Raw genomic sequence first — 19,728 nt, forward strand, 5'->3', positions numbered from 1 at the left:
TGCACATCCCTTGCCTGGCGCATGTGCTGAATTTGGTGGTGCAGAGGTTCATTCACAACTATCCCGACATGTCAGAGCTGGTGCATAAAGTGCGGGCCGTCTGTTCGCGCTTCCGGCGTTCACATCCTGCCGCTGCTCGCCTGTCTGCACTACAGCGTAACTTCGGCCTTCCCGCTCACCGCCTCATATGCGACGTGCCCACCAGGTGGAACTCCACCTTGCACATGCCGGACAGACTGTGCGAGCAGCAGCAGGCCATAGTGGAGTTTCAGCTGCAGCACGCACGGGTCAGTCGCACTACAGAACAGCACCACTTCACCACCAATGACTTGGCCTCCATGCGAGACCTGTGTGCCCTATTGCGCTGTTTCGAGTACTCCACCAACATGGCCAGTGGCGATGACGCCGTTATCAGCGTTACAATACCACTTCTATGTCTCCTTGTGAAAACACTTAGGACGATGATGGAAGAGGAGGTGGCCCAGGAGGAGGAGGAGGAGGAGGAGGAAGAGGGGTCATTTTTAGCACTTTTTAGGCCAGTCTCTTCGAAGTGAATCAGAGGGAGGTTTTTTGCAACAGCAGAGGCCAGGTACAAATGTGGCCAGCCAGGGCCCACTACTGGAGGATGAGGAGGACGAGGATGAGGAGGAGGTGGAGGAGGATGAGGATGAAGCATGGTCACAGCGGGGTGGCACCCAACGCAGCTCGGGCCCATCACTGGTGCGTGGCTGGGGGGAAAGGCAGGACGATGACGATACGCCTCCCACAAAGGACAGCTTGTCCTTACCTCTGGGCAGCCTGGCACACATGAGCGACTACATGCTGCAGTGCCTGCGCAACGACAGCAGAGTTACCCACATTTTAAAATGTGCGGACTACTGGGTTGCCACCGTGCTGGATCCACGGTACAAAGACAATGTGCCCACCTTACTTCCTGCACTGGAGCGTGATAGGAAGATGCGTGAGTACAAGCGCACGTTGGTAGACGCGCTACTGAGAGCATTCCCAAATGTCACAGGGGAACAAGTGGAAGCCAAAGGCCAAGGCAGAGGAGGAGCAAGAGGTCGCCAAGGCAGCTGTGTCACGACCAGCTCCTCTGAGGGCAGGGTTAGCATGGCAGAGATGTGGAAAAGTTTTGTCAACACGCCACAGCTAACTGCACCACCACCTGATACGCAACGTGTTAGCAGGAGGCAACATTTCACTAATATGGTGGAACAGTACGTGTGCACACCCCTCCACGTACTGTCTGATGGTTCGGCCCCATTCAACTTCTGGGTCTCTAAATTGTCCAGAGCTAGCCTTTTATGCCTTGGAGGTGCTGGCCTGCCCGGCTGCCAGCGTTTTGTCTGAACATGTATTCAGCACGGCAGTGGGCGTCATTACAGACAAACGCAGCCGCCTGCATTATTGTACTCCAGGGCACTTCCTCATTCAATCCTATTTTTATTTTCATTTTACCATTATATTGCGGGGCAACCCAAAGTTGAATGAACCTCTCCTCTGTCTGGATTCCGGGGCCTAAATATCTGACAATGGACTGTTACAGTGGTGGGTGTTGTGAAGCATGATTCTCTGCTATGATATGAAGACTGATTCTCTGCTCACATGAAGCCAGATTCTCTGTTACGGGACCTCTCTCCTCTGCCTGGGTGCCGGGGCCTAAATTTATGACAATGGACTGTTACAGTGGTGGGTGACGTAAAGCCTGATTCTCTGCTATGACATGCAGACTGATTCTCTGCTGACATGAAGCCAGATTCTCTGTTACGGGACCTCTCTCCTCTGCCTGGGTGCCTGGGCCTAAATTTATGACAATGGACTGTTACAGTGGTGGGTGACGTGAAGCATGATTCTCTGCTATGATATGAAGACTGATTCTCTGCTGACATGAAGCCAGATTCTCTGTTACGGGACCTCTCTCCTCTGCCTGGGTGCCGGGGCCTAAATACAGACAATGGACTGTTACAGTGGTGGGTGACGTGAAGCCTGATTCTCTGCTATGACATGCAGACTGATTCTCTGCTGACATGAAGCCAGATTGTCTGTTACGGGACCTCTCTCCTCTGCCTGGGTGCCTGGGCCTAAATATCTGACAATGGACTGTTCCAGTGTTGGGTGACGTGAAGCATGATTCTCTGCTATGATATGAAGACTGATTCTCTGCTGACATGAAGCCAGATTCTCTGTTACGGGACCTCTCTCCTCTGCCTGGGTGCCTGGGCCTAAATATATGACAATGGACTGTTACAGTGGTGGGTGACGTGAAGCCTGATTCTCTGCTATGACATGCAGACTGATTCTCTGCTGACATGAAGCCAGATTCTCTGTTACGGGACCTCTCTCCTCTGCCTGGGTGCCGGGGCCTAAATTTCTGACAATGGATTGTTACAGTGGTGGGTGACGTGAAGCATGATTCTCTGCTATGACATGAAGACTGATTCTCTGCTGACATGAAGCCAGATTCTCTGTTACGGGACCTCTCGCCTCTGCCTGGGTGCCAGGGCCTAAATATATGAGAATGGACTGTTACAGTGGTGGGTGACGTGAAGCCAGATTCTCTGCTATGGGACCTCTCTCCAATTGATATTGGTTAATTTTTATTTATTTTATTTTTATTTTTATTCATTTCCCTATCCACATTTGTTTGCAGGGGATTTTTCTACATGTTGCTGCCTTTTGCAGCCCTCTAGCCCTTTCCTGGGCTATTTTACAGCCTTTTTAGTGCCGAAAAGTTCGGGTCCCCATTGACTTCAATGGGGTTCTGGTTCGGGACGAAGTTAGGGTCGGGTTCGGATCCCGAACCCGAACATTTCCGGGAAGTTCGGCCGAACTTCTCGAAACCGAACATCCAGGTGTTCGCTCAACTCTAGTCATAAGAACATCCCCCAAAAAATACAGTAGTGTTGGTAGCAGCAGCAGCCATAGTGGTAGTAGTAGTAAGGGCACTGATAGCTAATATGTTCGGCGTAGAGATGGCCTCGCGGTTCGCCCGGCGGTCTTTTTGCGTCAAACTTTGCCTGTTTGCGATTCGCCGAAAATGCAAACATATGGTGATATTTACGCAGTCATATTCCTTTACATTGTGAAGAACTTTGACCCCTGACACATCCATCAGATGGTACAGGACAGCCAATTGAAAAGTTTCAGTACATGAACATACCCCCTACCTTATAACTAAACCTGATCTGGCCGCCATTTTACATTCAGTGTTTTGTCAGTGTAGGGAGAGGTTGCTGTGTGGAGCAGGGACAGGCTGTTAGGGACACCAAACACTAGCTAGTAGGGCCATAAAAGTCCTTTTAAGCACTAGTATAGGTGTGCTATCGATAGGTGTGATACACAGAGGAGTGGGATGTACTTATTATATACTTTCTATAATGAGTCAAAAACACATATATCTATATAGTGATCACCTGGAAGTCAGAGGCCTAGGGGCTAGGGGCTTACTAGGGCCCTTTTTATATAGGGTAAGGTTCCAGAGGGGGTCGCTCTTATCAAGGAGGTTGGTCAGTGGTTAGGCTATCAGGGCCAGTTCTTTGCCCACCCTGCCAGGGCCCCTGTTGGGCAATATCAGGGACAGTTCTTTGCCCACCCTGTCCTTCAATACCACATCATCATCTAGCCCAGGGATAGATGTTTTTTGCTTTCCCTCCGGGATTCATGGATATGCACTGGAACCCCCCGGATTGTGGTAGGACATATGGTTTCTGATTTGGTGCCGCCGAGCACTTGATTTAGTGCCACTGAGCACTTGTTATTGCCAAACACATTTATGCTTTTTGCTTAATTTTAAAAATATAATTTATTTTTATTTTGAGGGATATATTTTTCATTCACACGTCTGCAAAATGGGTCCGCATCCGTTCCGCAATGTAAGAGTTCCCCCTGTAAGAGATCGGGTGCTGCCAGGCAGCAGGGGCCAGACCGCCCTCCCCAGTATTAAAATCATTGGTGGCCATTGCGGCCCCGCCTCCCGCCCTCCCCAGTATTAAAATCAATGGTGGCCAGTGCGGCCCCCCCCCACCCCCATTAAAATCATTGGTGTCCAGTGCAGCCTCCCCTCTCCCCCCCACCCCTAATTAAAATAATTGGTGGCTAGTGCGGTCCCCCCCACCAATAATTAAAATAATTGGTGTCCAGTGCGGCCTCCCCTCTCCCCCTAATTAAAATCATTGGTTGTTGATTTTAATTGCGCGAAAATTATATTGCCGATATTTTGCATTAAAAAAAATGATGCATGGAGATCGCAAGTTTGAATAATACATCTGGTATATCACTGTCCATGTTGTGGGACTATTTGTGCACTTCTCGTAATTATTTCTTGGCTGCAAATATGAGCTGAAGGTTTTTCAGGTTCGCCTGCCATTAAAATAAATGCTTGCAATGATATGCTTGCAATTTGAAACTTGCAATTTAATTTGTATGGTTGCAATTGTAGTTTGGTGGAACTGTAAGTAAACACATATATATATATATATATATATATATATATATATATATACAGGTCCTTCTAAAAAAATTAGCATATTTTGATAAAGTTCATTATTTTCTGTAATGTACTGATAAACATTAGACTTTCATATATTTTAGATTCATTACACACCAACTGAAGTAGTTCAAGCCTTTTATTGTTTTAATATTGATGATTTTGGCATACAGCTCATGAAAACCCAAATTTCCTATCTAAAAAAATTAGCATATTTAATCTGACCAATAAAAGAAAAGTGTTTTTAATACAAAGAAAGTCAACCTTCAAATAATTATGTTCAGTTATGCACTCAATACTTGGTCGGGAATCCTTTTGCAGAAATGACTGCTTCAATGCGGCGTGGCATGGAGGCAATCAGCCTGTGGCACTGCTGAGGTGTTATGGAGGCCCAGGATGCTTCGATAACGGCCTTAAGCTCATCCAGAGTGTTGGGTCTTGCGTCTCTCAACTTTCTCTTCCCAATATCTCTCAGATTCTGTATGGGGTTCAGGTCAGGAGAGTTGGCAGGCCAATTGAGCACAGTAATACCATGGTCAGTAAACCATTTACCAGTGGTTTTGGCGCTGTAAGCAGGTGCCAGGTCGTGCTGAAAAATGAAATCTTCATCTCCATAAAGCTTTTCAGCAGATGGAAGCATGAAGTGCTTCAAAATCTCCTGATAGCGGCTGCATTGACCCTGCCCTTGATAAAACACAGTGGACCAACACCAGCAGCTGACATGGCACCCCAGACCATCACTGACTGTGGGTACTTGACACTGGACTTCAGGCATTTTGGCATTTCCCTCTCCCCAGTCTTCCTCCAGACTCTGGCACCTTGATTTCCGAATGACATGCAACAGTCCAGTGCTGCTTCTCTGTAGCCCAGGTCAGGCGCTTCTGCCGCTGTTTCTGGTTCAAAAGTGGCTTGACCTGGGGAATGCGGCACCTGTAGCCCATTTCCTGCACACGCCTGTACACGGTGGCTCTGGATGTTTCTACTCCAGACTCAGTCCACTGCTTCCGCAGGTCCCCCAAGGTCTGGAATCGGTCCTTCTCCACAATCTTCCTCAGGGTCCGGTCACCTCTTCTCGTTGTGCAGCGTTTTCTGCCACACTTTTTCCTTCCCACAGACTTCCCACTGAGGTGCCTTGATACAGCACTCTGGGAACAGCCTATTCGTTCAGAAATTTCTTTCTGTGTCTTACCCTCTTGCTTGAGGGTGTCAATGATGGCCTTCTGGACAGCAGTCAGGTCGGCAGTCTTACCCATGATTGCGGTTTTGAGTAATGAACCAGGCTGGGAGTTTTTAAAAGCCTCAGGAATCTTTTGCAGGTGTTTAGAGTTAATTAGTTGATTCAGATGATTAGGTTAATAGCTCGTTTAGAGAACCTTTTCATGATATGCTAATTTTTTGAGATAGGAATTTTGGGTTTTCATGAGCTGTATGCCAAAATCATCAATATTAAAACAATAAAAGGCTTGAACTACTTCAGTTGTGTGTAATGAATCTAAAATATATGAAAGTCTAATGTTTATCAGTACATTACAGAAAATAATGAACTTTATCACAATATGCTAATTTTTTTTAGAAGGACCTGTATATATATATATATATATATATATATATACATATATATATATATATATATATATATATATATTTAGTTCAGTATACAGTTCTAAACACAATACTAACAATATGAACATTACATTTAAATATCTATATTGGCCTCTTGTTCCCATAAAACTCAGCTCTCAGTGGAGTGAATGTCTCTTCAGCTCCTGTCTCTGGTAAATAATGCTTCAAGCAGCAGGATCTGGGGAACTCCCAGACAGGCTGTGTGTGAGGCTGGCTGTGATTGGTGAAAACTCTTGCTGTATGAGAAGCTGGCTGTGATTAGTCTAGACTTCTGCCTAGTAACACTATGCTTTCTGTTGTTTCTGCTGTGTCACTGAGTTTACCTTACATTACAAAATGAATCTTAAGGGCATATTATCTTTTTCTGCTTCTGTCAACACAAAATATGATAGTTTTATGGCATCCAAAACATGATGTCACAGTAAATAACTCTGCTTTTGTCTTCAACACATACACATAGGAACTGTATTAAGGCTATTGGCAGGTTCAGCTGTATACACATACAAGCTATACTAGCAACCTAGGACAAGTCTTAGCTGGCCAGCATTTACAAAGTCGCATTTACAATCACGAAAGTTGGCACACAGGTACATCAAGGGTCCGAGAAGGTTTTAGAGCAGGTCTCAGCTCTCTAGGACGTACCGTTCCTGGGATATTCCTAAAAAAATGCATTAGCCAATAGAAGCTTGGTCACATGACCCTTATCAGCCAATAGAAGCTCTCAGGTCTTTCAGCCTCCACATACAGTTTTACGTCAGGTTTCCATAACAACACAGCCATTTATTTTCACTGCTGTAGATGAGTTTTATAGGAAATCTGTCACTAGGATAATCGCAATTGAAGTAAAGCAATGGCCTAATAGCACTTAGTACCTTATTTCTAGATGTGCCTTTGTTCCAGCAATAGATGTTTTTATCCTCTAAAAATCCAGATTAGTTGATATGCAAATGAACCAGTAAGGTGCCCAGAGAGGCGTCACTCTTGCAGGAAGGAGCCCAGACACGCCCTCTGCCACAATGTGTTCACCCTCAATAGACTTAAAACCCCGCCGCCAGGTCCCACTAAGCCACAACCCTGATCTTGTTAGGTCATGCCCACTCCACTCCTTAGCTGACAGGGATTTAAAAAATGAAGGTAAAAATCAACTTCTGGCAGCTGCAGGGGTGGGAGGGAGGGTGACTTTCTCCCTTCAGCTCACACTCAGACAATACAGTGCTGCTGTCTTAGAGTGAGCTGTTCAAAAGGACATGCCCCAGATCCCTGTTGAGGTCACTTGGTGGTGGTCAGACCGGAGTCCTCCAGCCACCACCTTGTGGGGCTCCATTCTCGATATACAGTACAGACCAAAAGTTTGGACATACCTTCTCATTCAAAGAGTTTTCTTTTGTTTTCATGACTATGAAAATTGTAGATTCACACTGAAGGCATCAATTCTATGAATTAACACATGTGGAATTATGTACATAACAAAAAAGTGTGAGACAACTAGTCATATTCTAGGTTCTTTAAAGTAGCCACCTTTTGCTCTGATTACTGCTTTGCACACTCTTGGCATTCTCTTGTTGAGCTTCAAGAGGCAGCCACCTGAAATGGTTTTCACTTCACAGGTGTGCCCTGTCAGGTTTAATAAGTGGGATTTCTTGCCTTATAAATGGGGTTGGGACCATCAGTTGTCTTGCGGAGAAGTCAGGGGGATACACAGCTAATAGTCCTACTGAATAGACTGTTAGAATTTGTATTATGGCAAGAAAAAAGCAGCTAAGTAAAGAAAAACGAGTGGCCATCATTACTTTAAGAAATGAAGGTCAGTCAGTCCGAAAAATGGGGAAAACTTTAAAAGTGTCCCCAAGTGCAGTCACAAAAATCATCAAGCGCTACAAAGAAACTGGCTCACATGTGGACCGCCCCAGGAAAGGAAGATCAAGAGTCACCTCTGCTGTGGAGGATAAGTTCATCCGAGTCACCAGCCTCAGAAATCGCAGGTTAACAGCAGCTCAGATTAGAGACCAGGTCAATGCCACACAGAGTTCTAGCAGCAGACACATCTCTAGAACAACTGTTAAGAGGAGACTGTGTGAATCAGGCCTTCATGGTAGAATATCTGCTAGGAAACCACTGCTAAGGACAGGCAACAAGCAGAAGAGACTTGTTTGGGCTAAAGAACACAAGGAATGGACATTAGACCAGTGGAAATCTGTGCTTTGGTCTGATGAGTCCAAATTTGAGATCTTTGGTTCCAACCACCGTGTCTTTGTGCGACACAGAAAAGGTGAACAGATGGACTCTACATGCCTGGTTCCCACCGTGAAGTATGGAGGAGGAGGTGTGATGGTGTGGGGGTGCTTTGCTGGTGACACTGTTGGGGATTTATTCAAAATTGAAGGCATACTGAACCAGCATGGCTACCACAGCATCTTGCAGTGGCATGCTATTCCATCCTGTTTGCGTTTAGTTGGACCATCATTTATTTTTCAACAGGACAATGACCCCAAACACACCTCCAGGCTGTGTAAGGGCTATTTGGCCATGAAGGAGAGTGATGGGGTGCTGTGCCAGATGACCTGGCCTCCACAGTCACAGGACCTGAACCCAATCGAGATAGTTTGGGGTGAGCTGGACCGCAGAGTGAAGGCAAAAGGGCCAACAAGTGCTAAGCATCTCTGGGAACTCCTTCAAGACTGTTGGAAGACCATTTCAGGTGACTACCTCTTGAAGCTCATCAAGAGAATGCCAAGAGTGTGCAAAGCAGTAATCAAAGTAAAAGGTGGCTACTTTGAAGAACCTAGAATATGACATATTTTCAGTTGTTTCACACTTTTTGGTTATGTATATAATTCCACATGTGTTAATTCATAGTTTTGATGCCTTCAGTGTGAATCTACAATTTTCATAGTCATGAAATTAAAGAAAACTCTTTGAATGAGAAGGTGTGTCCAAACTTTTGGTCTGTACTGTAGGTGCGGGTCACAGCGGTGGGACCGGCACCTATAAGACAATGGGGACATATCCTAGCGATATGCCCCCATTGTCCATGATGAGACAACCCCTTTAACATTTAATGTTTTCCATTACAATCATGACATGACCAGTTTTGTGATGTCCAGAACCTTTACTTTCATACTTGAACTTCAAAAGAATCTGGTTTACGACTAGGGATAAAGTCCTGTATTTGTGAACTTGGGTAGGTGTTTGTGTGCAGATAAGGAGAAATTACGGAAGGAAATTTGTTCAGATAAGTTGCTTCATAAACGAGGATCTAAAAAGTAAACCAAAAAGCATGTCTCAGTATAATTAGGGTTCATGCTTAAGCGCATCATCTTGCCCTGCTCCATATGACTCTGTACAAGAGCATTCTCCTCCCGAGGCACTGACATTCCAAAGTCTTACTTAAACATGTTCTTGAAGACTAGTCATACTTCATTTTAGATGCTTGGGTGAAATAAAATAGTGATTTCTAACGGCTACGTTGCCTTTAACAACTTTAGCAAGACCAAAAGTAGCGGAGAAAAAAAAACTGCATAAAAAGAGTCTGTAAATTAAAAGATATAGCAAATGTCCAGGGTTTAGTGCAACACACATTTTGGCTATACAAGGTATTCCTAGTAGCGCCATCATAGTGCAGAAACTGCTCATGCTCATTTATCTACTTTAGGAAATTAGTCTACCAGGATGGATTGGAAAATTAAAAATAATCTGTCAAAAGAATCAACCCTATTAAACCAGGCATACTATCTGATAGGGTTGATCCTACTGAATTAATTAACCCCTTTCTCCAAAACAAGACCAAAGATTTGAACAAGAGAGTGGTTGTTTTGAGAAGTGGGATCGCCCATAGAAGATAGTATGTGTGCTTTAATGGGGTTGATCCTGCTGACAGAAGCTCTTTACATTTTTCTTTGAATTGGTGGTTCCAAATTGGCAGTAAGTCGGACCAACGTAAATCCTCCGAATCACAAACCCTCACCTGTAATACCCTGTGCGCCCTTTATACAGTAGTAGTGAACCCTTTGAGCCTCACAGTATAAATTCCCTTTGAGCACAGTAGTAGTATCCTCATTAAGCACCCATACAGTAGTATGTTCCCATATCCCCCGCACTATTGGTGCCCTTTTAGTGGCCCCCTCCTTCCCAGGAGGAAGACATCTCACAGTATTGATGACACTGAGCTATGAAGATAGAGAACGATCCTTGTCTGATGTCAATGAAACTGCTAGGGCCTATTTGCGTCTGCCCAAGCCAGCTCTAACCTGAGCTACAGTATGTTGGTTGCAGTCATCATCAGTCACCGAAACCGTTTCTGCTGCTCTATTCTTTCCAATATTCTCACCTCGCACTGACTCATTTCTGGTTCCTGCCCCACACACCATGCTCTTCGAGGTTTCACCTCTTTCGGATCTGACTCCTCTCTGAGAGCTCCCTACCCGGCTATAATATTCAACTGTATCTGCACCCTGAAGACATAGACATAGAGCTGCGGGCAGTCAGCCCAACCCCTCCTGATAACATAGGTCCCCCATAGCATTGGTCTCCTGATGTAATAACCTGTCTGGAATTCCAGAATGTCTCCCTCTTGAGTCAATAGCCAGTCCACCCCTGCAGTCTACAGAGGAGTCGTATCCATGTGGCACCCAGAGCGGCTTCTCCTGGGTAATGAGATTATAGGTTCTGCTTATAAACAGAAAGGGCCTAAAACATTTCTATTTATGGACACCTGTTGATAATCAGACATTTCTCCTAATCCCTGTCTTTTCTTATACAGGTTCTGTCTGTGAACGGCTCCCTGGATATAATATAGATACAAGTTCATCGGTGACGGTGCAGCGAGGTCTCTGTGTCCATGTTCCATGCTCATTTACCGTGCCCAGAGATGTACGGTTATCCATATCTACCACTGGTATATGGTATAAAATCATCAATGAACTTGGATTTTTTGTTGCTTTAAAAAATAATCTTTCATATCAGTCAAATAATGGACGCTTCTTTCTGACCGGAAATGTGTACAGAGGAGACTGCTCATATTACATAGAAGACCCATTGCCTACAGATGAGGGAAGATATTTTTTTAGATTTGAAGACAATCGCATAAAGTTCACCTATCAGGATATCCGGCCTTACGTGGATGTAACCGGTGAGTGTAGATTATTGTACGAAGCTCACCAGGAATAGCGGAACAATGCAATTTTTCAATGTGTCCCACCTTTAAAAGTGCATTTTCTTCTCGGTGTTATGGCGTCTTACTATGATATTGCATTGGTTAGGACCTAATCTCTGGCACCCCTGACAACACAGGGACTGAGTTTCTGCAGACTGTTGGTAGTCACTCTCAGGAAAGGAGAAGGGGAAGGGGTAACATTCTACACCCTGGCCCCGCCATGTTAACCCGCCACAAATGACACTGACAACCAAGTCATGTTCATAACCTTTATTTAACGATTTTGTTGGGTGGTAGTCGGCCACAGCTAGAGTTTTTAATGGCATAACACATAACTGAGCCTGTGCTATCCGCCGGCCGCTGGACTCCCAGAGGGCAGATTACGCCAGTTCACCTGCTCAGTATCCTATTTCTCTTTACCTGCCGCCAGCTGTGACTTAATAGGATGCCACAATGAAAACATGAGCCATCAGCCCAGAATGCACAAAAACCTCCATAATCAAAACCACACCAAAAATAACCTTCGTAACCATACAACAGGGAGGGAGGAAGGGACACAGCGCTTTTGCCAAAGAGGAAGAAGGAGGAGACACAGGGCCTTATAAAGGGGCACCATGCAGCACGCCCCTTCCTGCACTACAGGATGATATCATTAACCCCCAAAGAACCAAATCCTGACCAAAATCAAATGGGGCCCTAAAACAAGGATAGGGAACCTGGGAAAGAGGGGAAGGGGGACCCCCAGTCCCTGTACACCCTCCCTATATGGTCAAGTGTCCTCCAGACTGTTGGTAGTCACTCTCAGGAAAGGAGAAGGGGAAGGGGTAACACTCTACACCCTGGCCCCGCCATGTTAACCCTCCACAAATGACACTGACAACCAAGTCATGTTCACAACCTTTATTTAACGATTTTGTTGGGTGGTAGTCTGCCACAGCTAATCCTTTTAACGGCATAACACATAACTGAGCCCGTGCGATCCGCCGACCGCTGGACTCCCAGTGGGCAGATTACGCCAGTTCATCTGCTCAGTATCCTATTTCTCTTTACTTGCCACCACGGAGGAGACCTGCCCTCACACGGGGCTCCGACCACCACCCAACAAGAACATGGCCTGTTCAATCCCATCCTGGAGACCAGAGAGAAAAATATCCAGGCCGATATCGGACAAGTGGACACCATCCGGCCTCATCAACGAGCGATTGTCACCCTCCAATTGTCGATGACGAACAACCACCCCACCGCGGATCTAACAAAACGGGATATTCGTGCGTTCACCGTCCGCCTGCACTTCTCGATGGCCTCACCATCCCTACCACCTTGCCACACCACCCGCGGTACAATCTCGGACCATACTAAAACGACCTCCCGGAAGAAAAAAGGAAAACGTTCTAAGTCAGCCCGCATTAGCGTTAAGAGCTCCAGCAATGGCATGGACCCGATATCGTTGCCCCCCGCGTGGACAACCAACACTACGGGACCACCCACCTGCATGCCAATCTCCACCACTTGTGACAACAGCTGGGACCATCTGAGGCCCCGGATCCCCCTCCACAACACTCTCACATCACTGAAGCCCAGGGATCTCCCACCGGGTCGACATTCGGCACTCTGCACTGCCCAGAAAATGTAGGAATGACCCACCATCCACACTGTCGGTCCTACTGTGCCTGCGAAGAAACAACCATTAAAACCACGAAAACATAACCATAAATTGAACAAAAGTGATCAATTGAACAGGCCCCGGGGGGGGGGGGGGGTGACCGGAGACAGATTCCCTTTCCTTACATTTTATTTATTTATTTATTTTATAATAGATCCGGTCTAATATACCTTGCAAAACAAGCAGACTTCTATCTGCCGATCCTCATGACCTCAGACTCCAGCAAACCCGCCCTAGCGGCTTCAGTCGCCGCCCCAATACGAAATGAAACGAGTGCCAAATTCCCTGGGATTCATCCCGGCCAGCTCTAAACAGGCCTTAAAAACAGAAGTGAACTGAAACTTGGTCAGAGGAGAGCCGTCAGCATGCGCCAAGAAAGTATGGCCCATCCCCCGCATGGAGCTATAACTAGACGTCAGTCGAACTGGGCATGCCACACCGGGAACCGGGTGAAGTGGGATCCATGCGCCGCTACCAAACTGGTCCGTCTTGGAGCGACTCACCCTGATCCTCAATGAGTCATTACCCAGGACCACGTTGGCACAAGAAAGGCCACCCGGTCTTCTACCAGCCGGAGATACCAGCTTGCTGATCCGCAGCGCTGCAAAGAAGGCTATGCTGAAGCTGGCAGAAAACAGCGCAACCTCAAACGGTGACCCACAGACCTCAGAAAGCTTAGTGATGAGTCTGCCTAAAAGATTAAATGACACCGGGTGCCTACATTCACGGTATACAAGCTCCTTCCTCCACCCCCGAAGCGCCTGGCGTATAACAAATCTCTTAGTGACATCCGGCCAATCGCGCAACCGAAAATGGAAGGCTACCCCGGACAGCCTATGCTGCGCAACTGAAGCTGACACCCCACTGGAGCGTAATTGCAACAACCATTCAATCGTTACCTCCAGGCGGAGATCATCTCTGGAAACCACATCTCGCCCCCCACTATGCTCTCCCATTCCCCCCACGCCTTACCATGCGCCTGCCAGGTTGCAGGGGAAACCAAAGCCTGAATCAGCGGCATCAACTGTTGTCCACCAGGAGCCATAGGTGCTGCAGGCACTCCTTGCCTTCCAGATCTGCTTCCGGGTGAAGGGACCGAAAATCCTGCCAAAGACAACGGGAAAGAGCATCAGCAATCTTATTCTCCACCCACGGAACATGTCGAGCCCTGAAATAGATGTTAAACTCAAGACACCTAAGCACCAAATGCCTGAGCAAGGACAAAACTGGGAGGGAAGAGGAAGAAAGACTGTTAATCCCATAGACCACCGACAGATTATCCGTCCAAAAAGAAACATGTCTATTGGATAAACTCCTACCCCAAAGCTCTACAGCCACAATAATCGGGAACAGCTCAAGTAACGTGAGATTCCGGCACAATCCGGAGGAAGACCATGACACAGGCCACGAGGCAGCACACCACTCGTTCCCAAAAATGGTACCGAAACCACATGAACCCGCGGCCTCGGACAACAGACACAACTCAGAATTAGGGACCACCTTGGACATATAACACGTATGCCCGTTATAGCTAGAGTAGAGTAAGCTTCCTAACGGCTAAAAATCCATCAATCAAGCCGAGAAGCTTCTGGAGCTTCTCGGCGGGAAGCCGAAAGACCATATCTATCGTGTCGATCTCGATCCCCAGGAAAGACAACCGCGTCACAGGACCCTCCGTTTTCTCAACCGAAATGGGAACCCCAAACTGAGCCATTCTCATCAGAAAATTGTCCAACAGGGATCGACAACCGCCCTCCGGACCAGGGGAAACAAACAGGAAGTCATCTAGGTAATGCAAAATAGATGTAGAACCAGTGTCGTAACGAACAACCCACTCCAAAAAAGATCCAAACATTTCAAAATAATGACACGATATGGAGCATCCCATTCGGAGGCAAGTGTCATAGTAAAACAGACCATCTACCCGGCAACCTAGTAAATGAAAACATATATAGAAAAGTATAGCGTGCTCATAAAAACAATACCTTTATTGTACATTGTTAGGTAAATGGAGCAGAGAGCTGCTCATATAGTAATTACATAAAATACGCACTGGCAATCTATCTACTGCCTGATGCGTTCCAAGATGCGGTTCAAAGACCGGAACCTCTATCTGAAGACTTCCGGTAGTATGCGGTTCACCATGCGTACCATAGACCGGAAATGACGCATCGCAAGCGTCTCACTAACCGGAAACGCTGGTTTTCAGCGTCCGGAAGTATTAGCAAGACCGGTGCTTATATACCAGGCACTGGGATCGAGAGACCGGCCACATCAGCTCCCTCCTAATATCACCTAAGCAAGACAGTGGGATTATCCTGCTCAGTAAGTACACTGAATGGAAACCTGTAGTCTCTATCTTGTTGGTATCTGTATCGATTTTTCCTATTTACCTTTCTACAGGCTATCCATCAACTGACAGGATTTAATATCATCACATTCCCACTGACCAGCCATAGGAGCTAAGTATCAGTTTTTCAAATATATACTTTTTGTATCATTTTTTGTATCATTCTTTTTGTTGGCCCTACAAAATAGGGTTTTTCTATCACCCCCTGATGATCTGCCGGGCGCAGATGAAACGCGTCGGGGTCTGTTTGATTTATTTATTTCCAACTTATTACTATCTATATAGGTAGGGTCTTTCTAGGTTGACTATAGTCATAGGTACGGGGACAGGGTATCTCTACCTTCTGGGGATATCCCTGGGCTGAGGGCCTAGGTTGTCAGGGATATCTAGGGAGAGTAAATCCCCTCCCGCCTGACACCCCTCATCACCTGTCCACGAATCTAATACCTATTTGACTATAGATGCCCTTCTATCAGGTTATTTAATAGTTCTGTGGTATCCTAATCTGAGTAGGAGTTTTTTTGAAAAACAAAGACTTAAACTCATATGTGTTAAGTCTTGATCACTATATGAGCAGCTCTCTGCTCCATTTACCCAACAATGTACAATAAAGGTATTGTTTTTATGAGCACGCTATACTTTTATGCACGCCCTGCTCACCCTGCTTGGGGGGTCTAATGGGAGGACGGAGCACTTATTAGCTGAATGGGGGCCACCACATGCTGAGCACTAGTGCTTAAACCTACACAATCCCGCAAACCTGCAGTTACCCTCGTTGAACAGCCAACATGACCTCGGTCGGCGGACGGCCACCGGCCCTGGGGCAGAGGACCCCCCTGAACCAACGACCGCCCCCGAAAAGGGAGGAGGTTTTTGCCCCACCATCAACCTGAGCCAGACATCCGTGGCCTTAACCCCCCAGCCCAGATCTGGCTGTAATGCCAGGCGACGCCTAAATTCCTCGTCGTAACGCCACCAAACGGTGCCGCCATGACTCTTATAGGCGCTGTAAATGACATCCTGGTATATAAACAATTCCGAACAACGCTTGGGATGGCGCTTTCCCATGATACAACCCAAAACCGCAAAGGCTTGTAACCAATTATTTATGGTTTTCGCTACTTTCAGTCTTCGCTCGTAAGTAGAGTTGAGCGAACACCTGGATGTTCGGGTTCGAGAAGTTCGGCCGAACATCCCGGAAATGTTCGGGTTCGGGATCCGAACCCGATCCGAACTTCGTCCCGAACCCGAACCCCATTGAAGTCAATGGGGACCCGAACTTTTCGGCACTAAAAAGGCTGTAAAACAGCCCAGGAAAGAGCTAGAGGGCTGCAAAAGGCAGCAACATGTAGGTAAATCCCCTGCAAACAAATGTGGATAGGGAAATGAATTAAAATAAAAATTAAATAAATAAAAATTAACCAAAATCAATTGGAGAGAGGTTCCATAGCAGAGAATCTGGCTTCCCGTCACCCACCACTGGAACAGTCCATTCTCAGATATTTAGGCCCCGGCACCCAGGCAGAGGAGAGAGGTCCCGTAACAGAGAATCTGTCTTCATGTCAGCAGAGAATTAGTCTGCATGTCATAGCAGAGAATGAGGCTTCACGTCAGCCACCACTGCAACAGTCCATTGGCATATATTTAGGCCCAGCACCCAGGCAGAGGAGGGAGGTCCCGTAACAGAGAATCTGTCTTCATGTCAGCAGAGAATTAGTCTGCATGTCATAGCAGAGAATGAGGCTTCACGTCAGCCACCACTGCAACAGTCCATTGGCATATATTTAGGCCCAGCACACACACAGGCAGAGGAGAGAGGTCCCGTAACAGAGAATCTGGCTTCATGTCAGCAGAGAATCAGTCTGCATGTCATAGCAGAGAATGAGGCTTCACGTCAGCCACCACTGCAACAGTCCATTGTCATAAATTTAGGCCCAGCACCCAGGCAGAGGAGAGAGGTCCCGTAACAGAGGATCTGGCTTCATGTCAGCAGAGAATCAGTCTGCATGTCATAGCAGAGAATCAGGCTTCACGTCAGCCACCACTGCAACAGTCCATTGTCATAAATTTAGGCCCAGCACCCAGGCAGAGGAGAGAGGTCCCGTAACAGACAATCTGGCTTCATGTCAGCAGAGAATTAGTCTGCATGTCATAGCAGAGAATGAGGCTTCACGTCAGCCACCACTGCAACAGTCCATTGGCATATATTTAGGCCTAGCACACAGGCAGAGGAGAGAGGTCCCGTAACAGACAATCTGGCTTCATGTCAGCAGAGAATCAGTCTGCATGTCATAGCAGAGAATGAGGCTTCACGTCACCCACCACTGCAACAGTCCATTGGCATATATTTAGGCCTAGCACACAGGCAGAGCAGAGAGGTCCCGTAACAGACAATCTGGCTTCATGACAGCAGAGAATCAGTCTGCATGTCATAGCAGAGAATCAGGCTTCACGTCAGCCACCACTGCAACAGTCCATTGTCATAAATTTAGGCCCAGCACCCAGGCAGAGGAGAGAGGTCCCGTAACAGAGGATCTGGCTTCATGTCAGCAGAGAATCAGTCTGCATGTCATAGCAGAGAATCAGGCTTCACGTCAGCCACCACTGCAACAGTCCATTGTCATAAATTTAGGCCCAGCACCCAGGCAGAGGAGAGAGGTCCCGTAACAGACAATCTGGCTTCATGTCAGCAGAGAATTAGTCTGCATGTCATAGCAGAGAATGAGGCTTCACGTCAGCCACCACTGCAACAGTCCATTGGCATATATTTAGGCCTAGCACACAGGCAGAGCAGAGAGGTCCCGTAACAGACGATCTGGCTTCATGTCAGCAGAGAATCAGTCTGCATGTCATAGCAGAGAATGAGGCTTCACGTCAGCCACCACTGCAACAGTCCATTGGCATATATTTAGGCCTAGCACACAGGCAGAGGAGAGAGGTCCCGTAACAGAGAATCTGGCTTCATGTCAGCAGAGAATCAGTCTGCATGTCATAGCAGAGAATGAGGCTTCACGTCACCCACCACTGCAACAGTCCATTGGCATATATTTAGGCCTAGCACACAGGCAGAGCAGAGAGGTCCCGTAACAGACAATCTGGCTTCATGACAGCAGAGAATCAGTCTGCATGTCATAGCAGAGAATGAGGCTTCACGTCACCCACCACTGCAACAGTCCATTGGCATATATTTAGGCCTAGCACACAGGCAGAGCAGAGAGGTCTCGTAACAGACGATCTGGCTTCATGTCAGCAGAGAATCAGTCTGCATGTCATAGCAGAGAATGAGGCTTCACGTCAGCCACCACTGCAACAGTCCATTGGCATATATTTAGGCCTAGCACACAGGCAGAGGAGAGAGGTCCCGTAACAGACAATCTGGCTTCATGTCAGCAGAGAATCAGTCTGCATGTCATAGCAGAGAATGAGGCTTCACGTCACCCACCACTGCAACAGTCCATTGGCATATATTTAGGCCTAGCACACAGGCAGAGCAGAGAGGTCCCGTAACAGACAATCTGGCTTCATGACAGCAGAGAATCAGTCTGCATGTCATAGCAGAGAATGAGGCTTCACGTCACCCACCACTGCAACAGTCCATTGGCATATATTTAGGCCTAGCACACAGGCAGAGCAGAGAGGTCTCGTAACAGACGATCTGGCTTCATGTCAGCAGAGAATCAGTCTGCATGTCATAGCAGAGAATGAGGCTTCACGTCAGCCACCACTGCAACAGTCCATTGGCATATATTTAGGCCTAGCACACAGGCAGAGCAGAGAGGTCCCGTAACAGACAATCTGGCTTCATGACAGCAGAGAATCAGTCTGCATGTCATAGCAGAGAATGAGGCTTCACGTCACCCACCACTGCAACAGTCCATTGGCATATATATAGGCCTAGCACACAGGCAGAGCAGAGAGGTCCCGTAACAGACGATCTGGCTTCATGTCAGCAGAGAATCAGTCTGCATGTCATAGCAGAGAATGAGGCTTCACGTCAGCCACCACTGCAACAGTCCATTGGCATATATTTAGGCCTAGCACACAGGCAGAGGAGAGAGGTCCTGTAACAGACAATCTGGCTTCATGTCAGCAGAGAATCAGTCTGCATGTCATAGCAGAGAATGAGGCTTCACGTCACCCACCACTGCAACAGTCCATTGGCATATATTTAGGCCTAGCACACAGGCAGAGCAGAGAGGTCCCGTAACAGACAATCTGGCTTCATGTCAGCAGAGAATCAGTCTGCATGTCATAGCAGAGAATCAGGCTTCACGTCAGCCACCACTGCAACAGTCCATTGTCATAAATTTAGGCCCAGCACCCAGGCAGAGGAGAGAGGTCCCGTAACAGACAATCTGGCTTCATGTCAGCAGAGAATTAGTCTGCATGTCATAGCAGAGAATCAGGCTTCATGTCAGCCACCACTGCAACAGTCCATTGGCATATATTTA

At 47.0% G+C, this 19,728-nt stretch overlaps 1 protein-coding gene across 2 annotated transcripts in view; it reads left to right on the forward strand.

Moving 5' to 3' along the window:
- Window positions 1–19,728, forward strand: part of LOC122921690 (sialic acid-binding Ig-like lectin 14) — a 116,198-nt gene that overhangs the window by 29,557 nt on the left and 66,913 nt on the right. For both annotated transcript variants that reach the window (XR_006387056.1, XM_044271863.1), the window contains exon 3: window positions 10,872–11,240. Coding sequence is in view for 1 of the 2 variants with exons in the window: in XM_044271863.1 (XP_044127798.1) it covers window positions 10,872–11,240 (369 nt within the window). In the remaining variant the exon portion in view is untranslated. The remainder of the gene's footprint in view (window positions 1–10,871; window positions 11,241–19,728) is intronic.

This window comes from Bufo gargarizans, chromosome 1 (genome assembly GCF_014858855.1).
Source record: "Bufo gargarizans isolate SCDJY-AF-19 chromosome 1, ASM1485885v1, whole genome shotgun sequence".
NCBI classification, from domain to species: domain Eukaryota; kingdom Metazoa; phylum Chordata; class Amphibia; order Anura; family Bufonidae; genus Bufo; species Bufo gargarizans.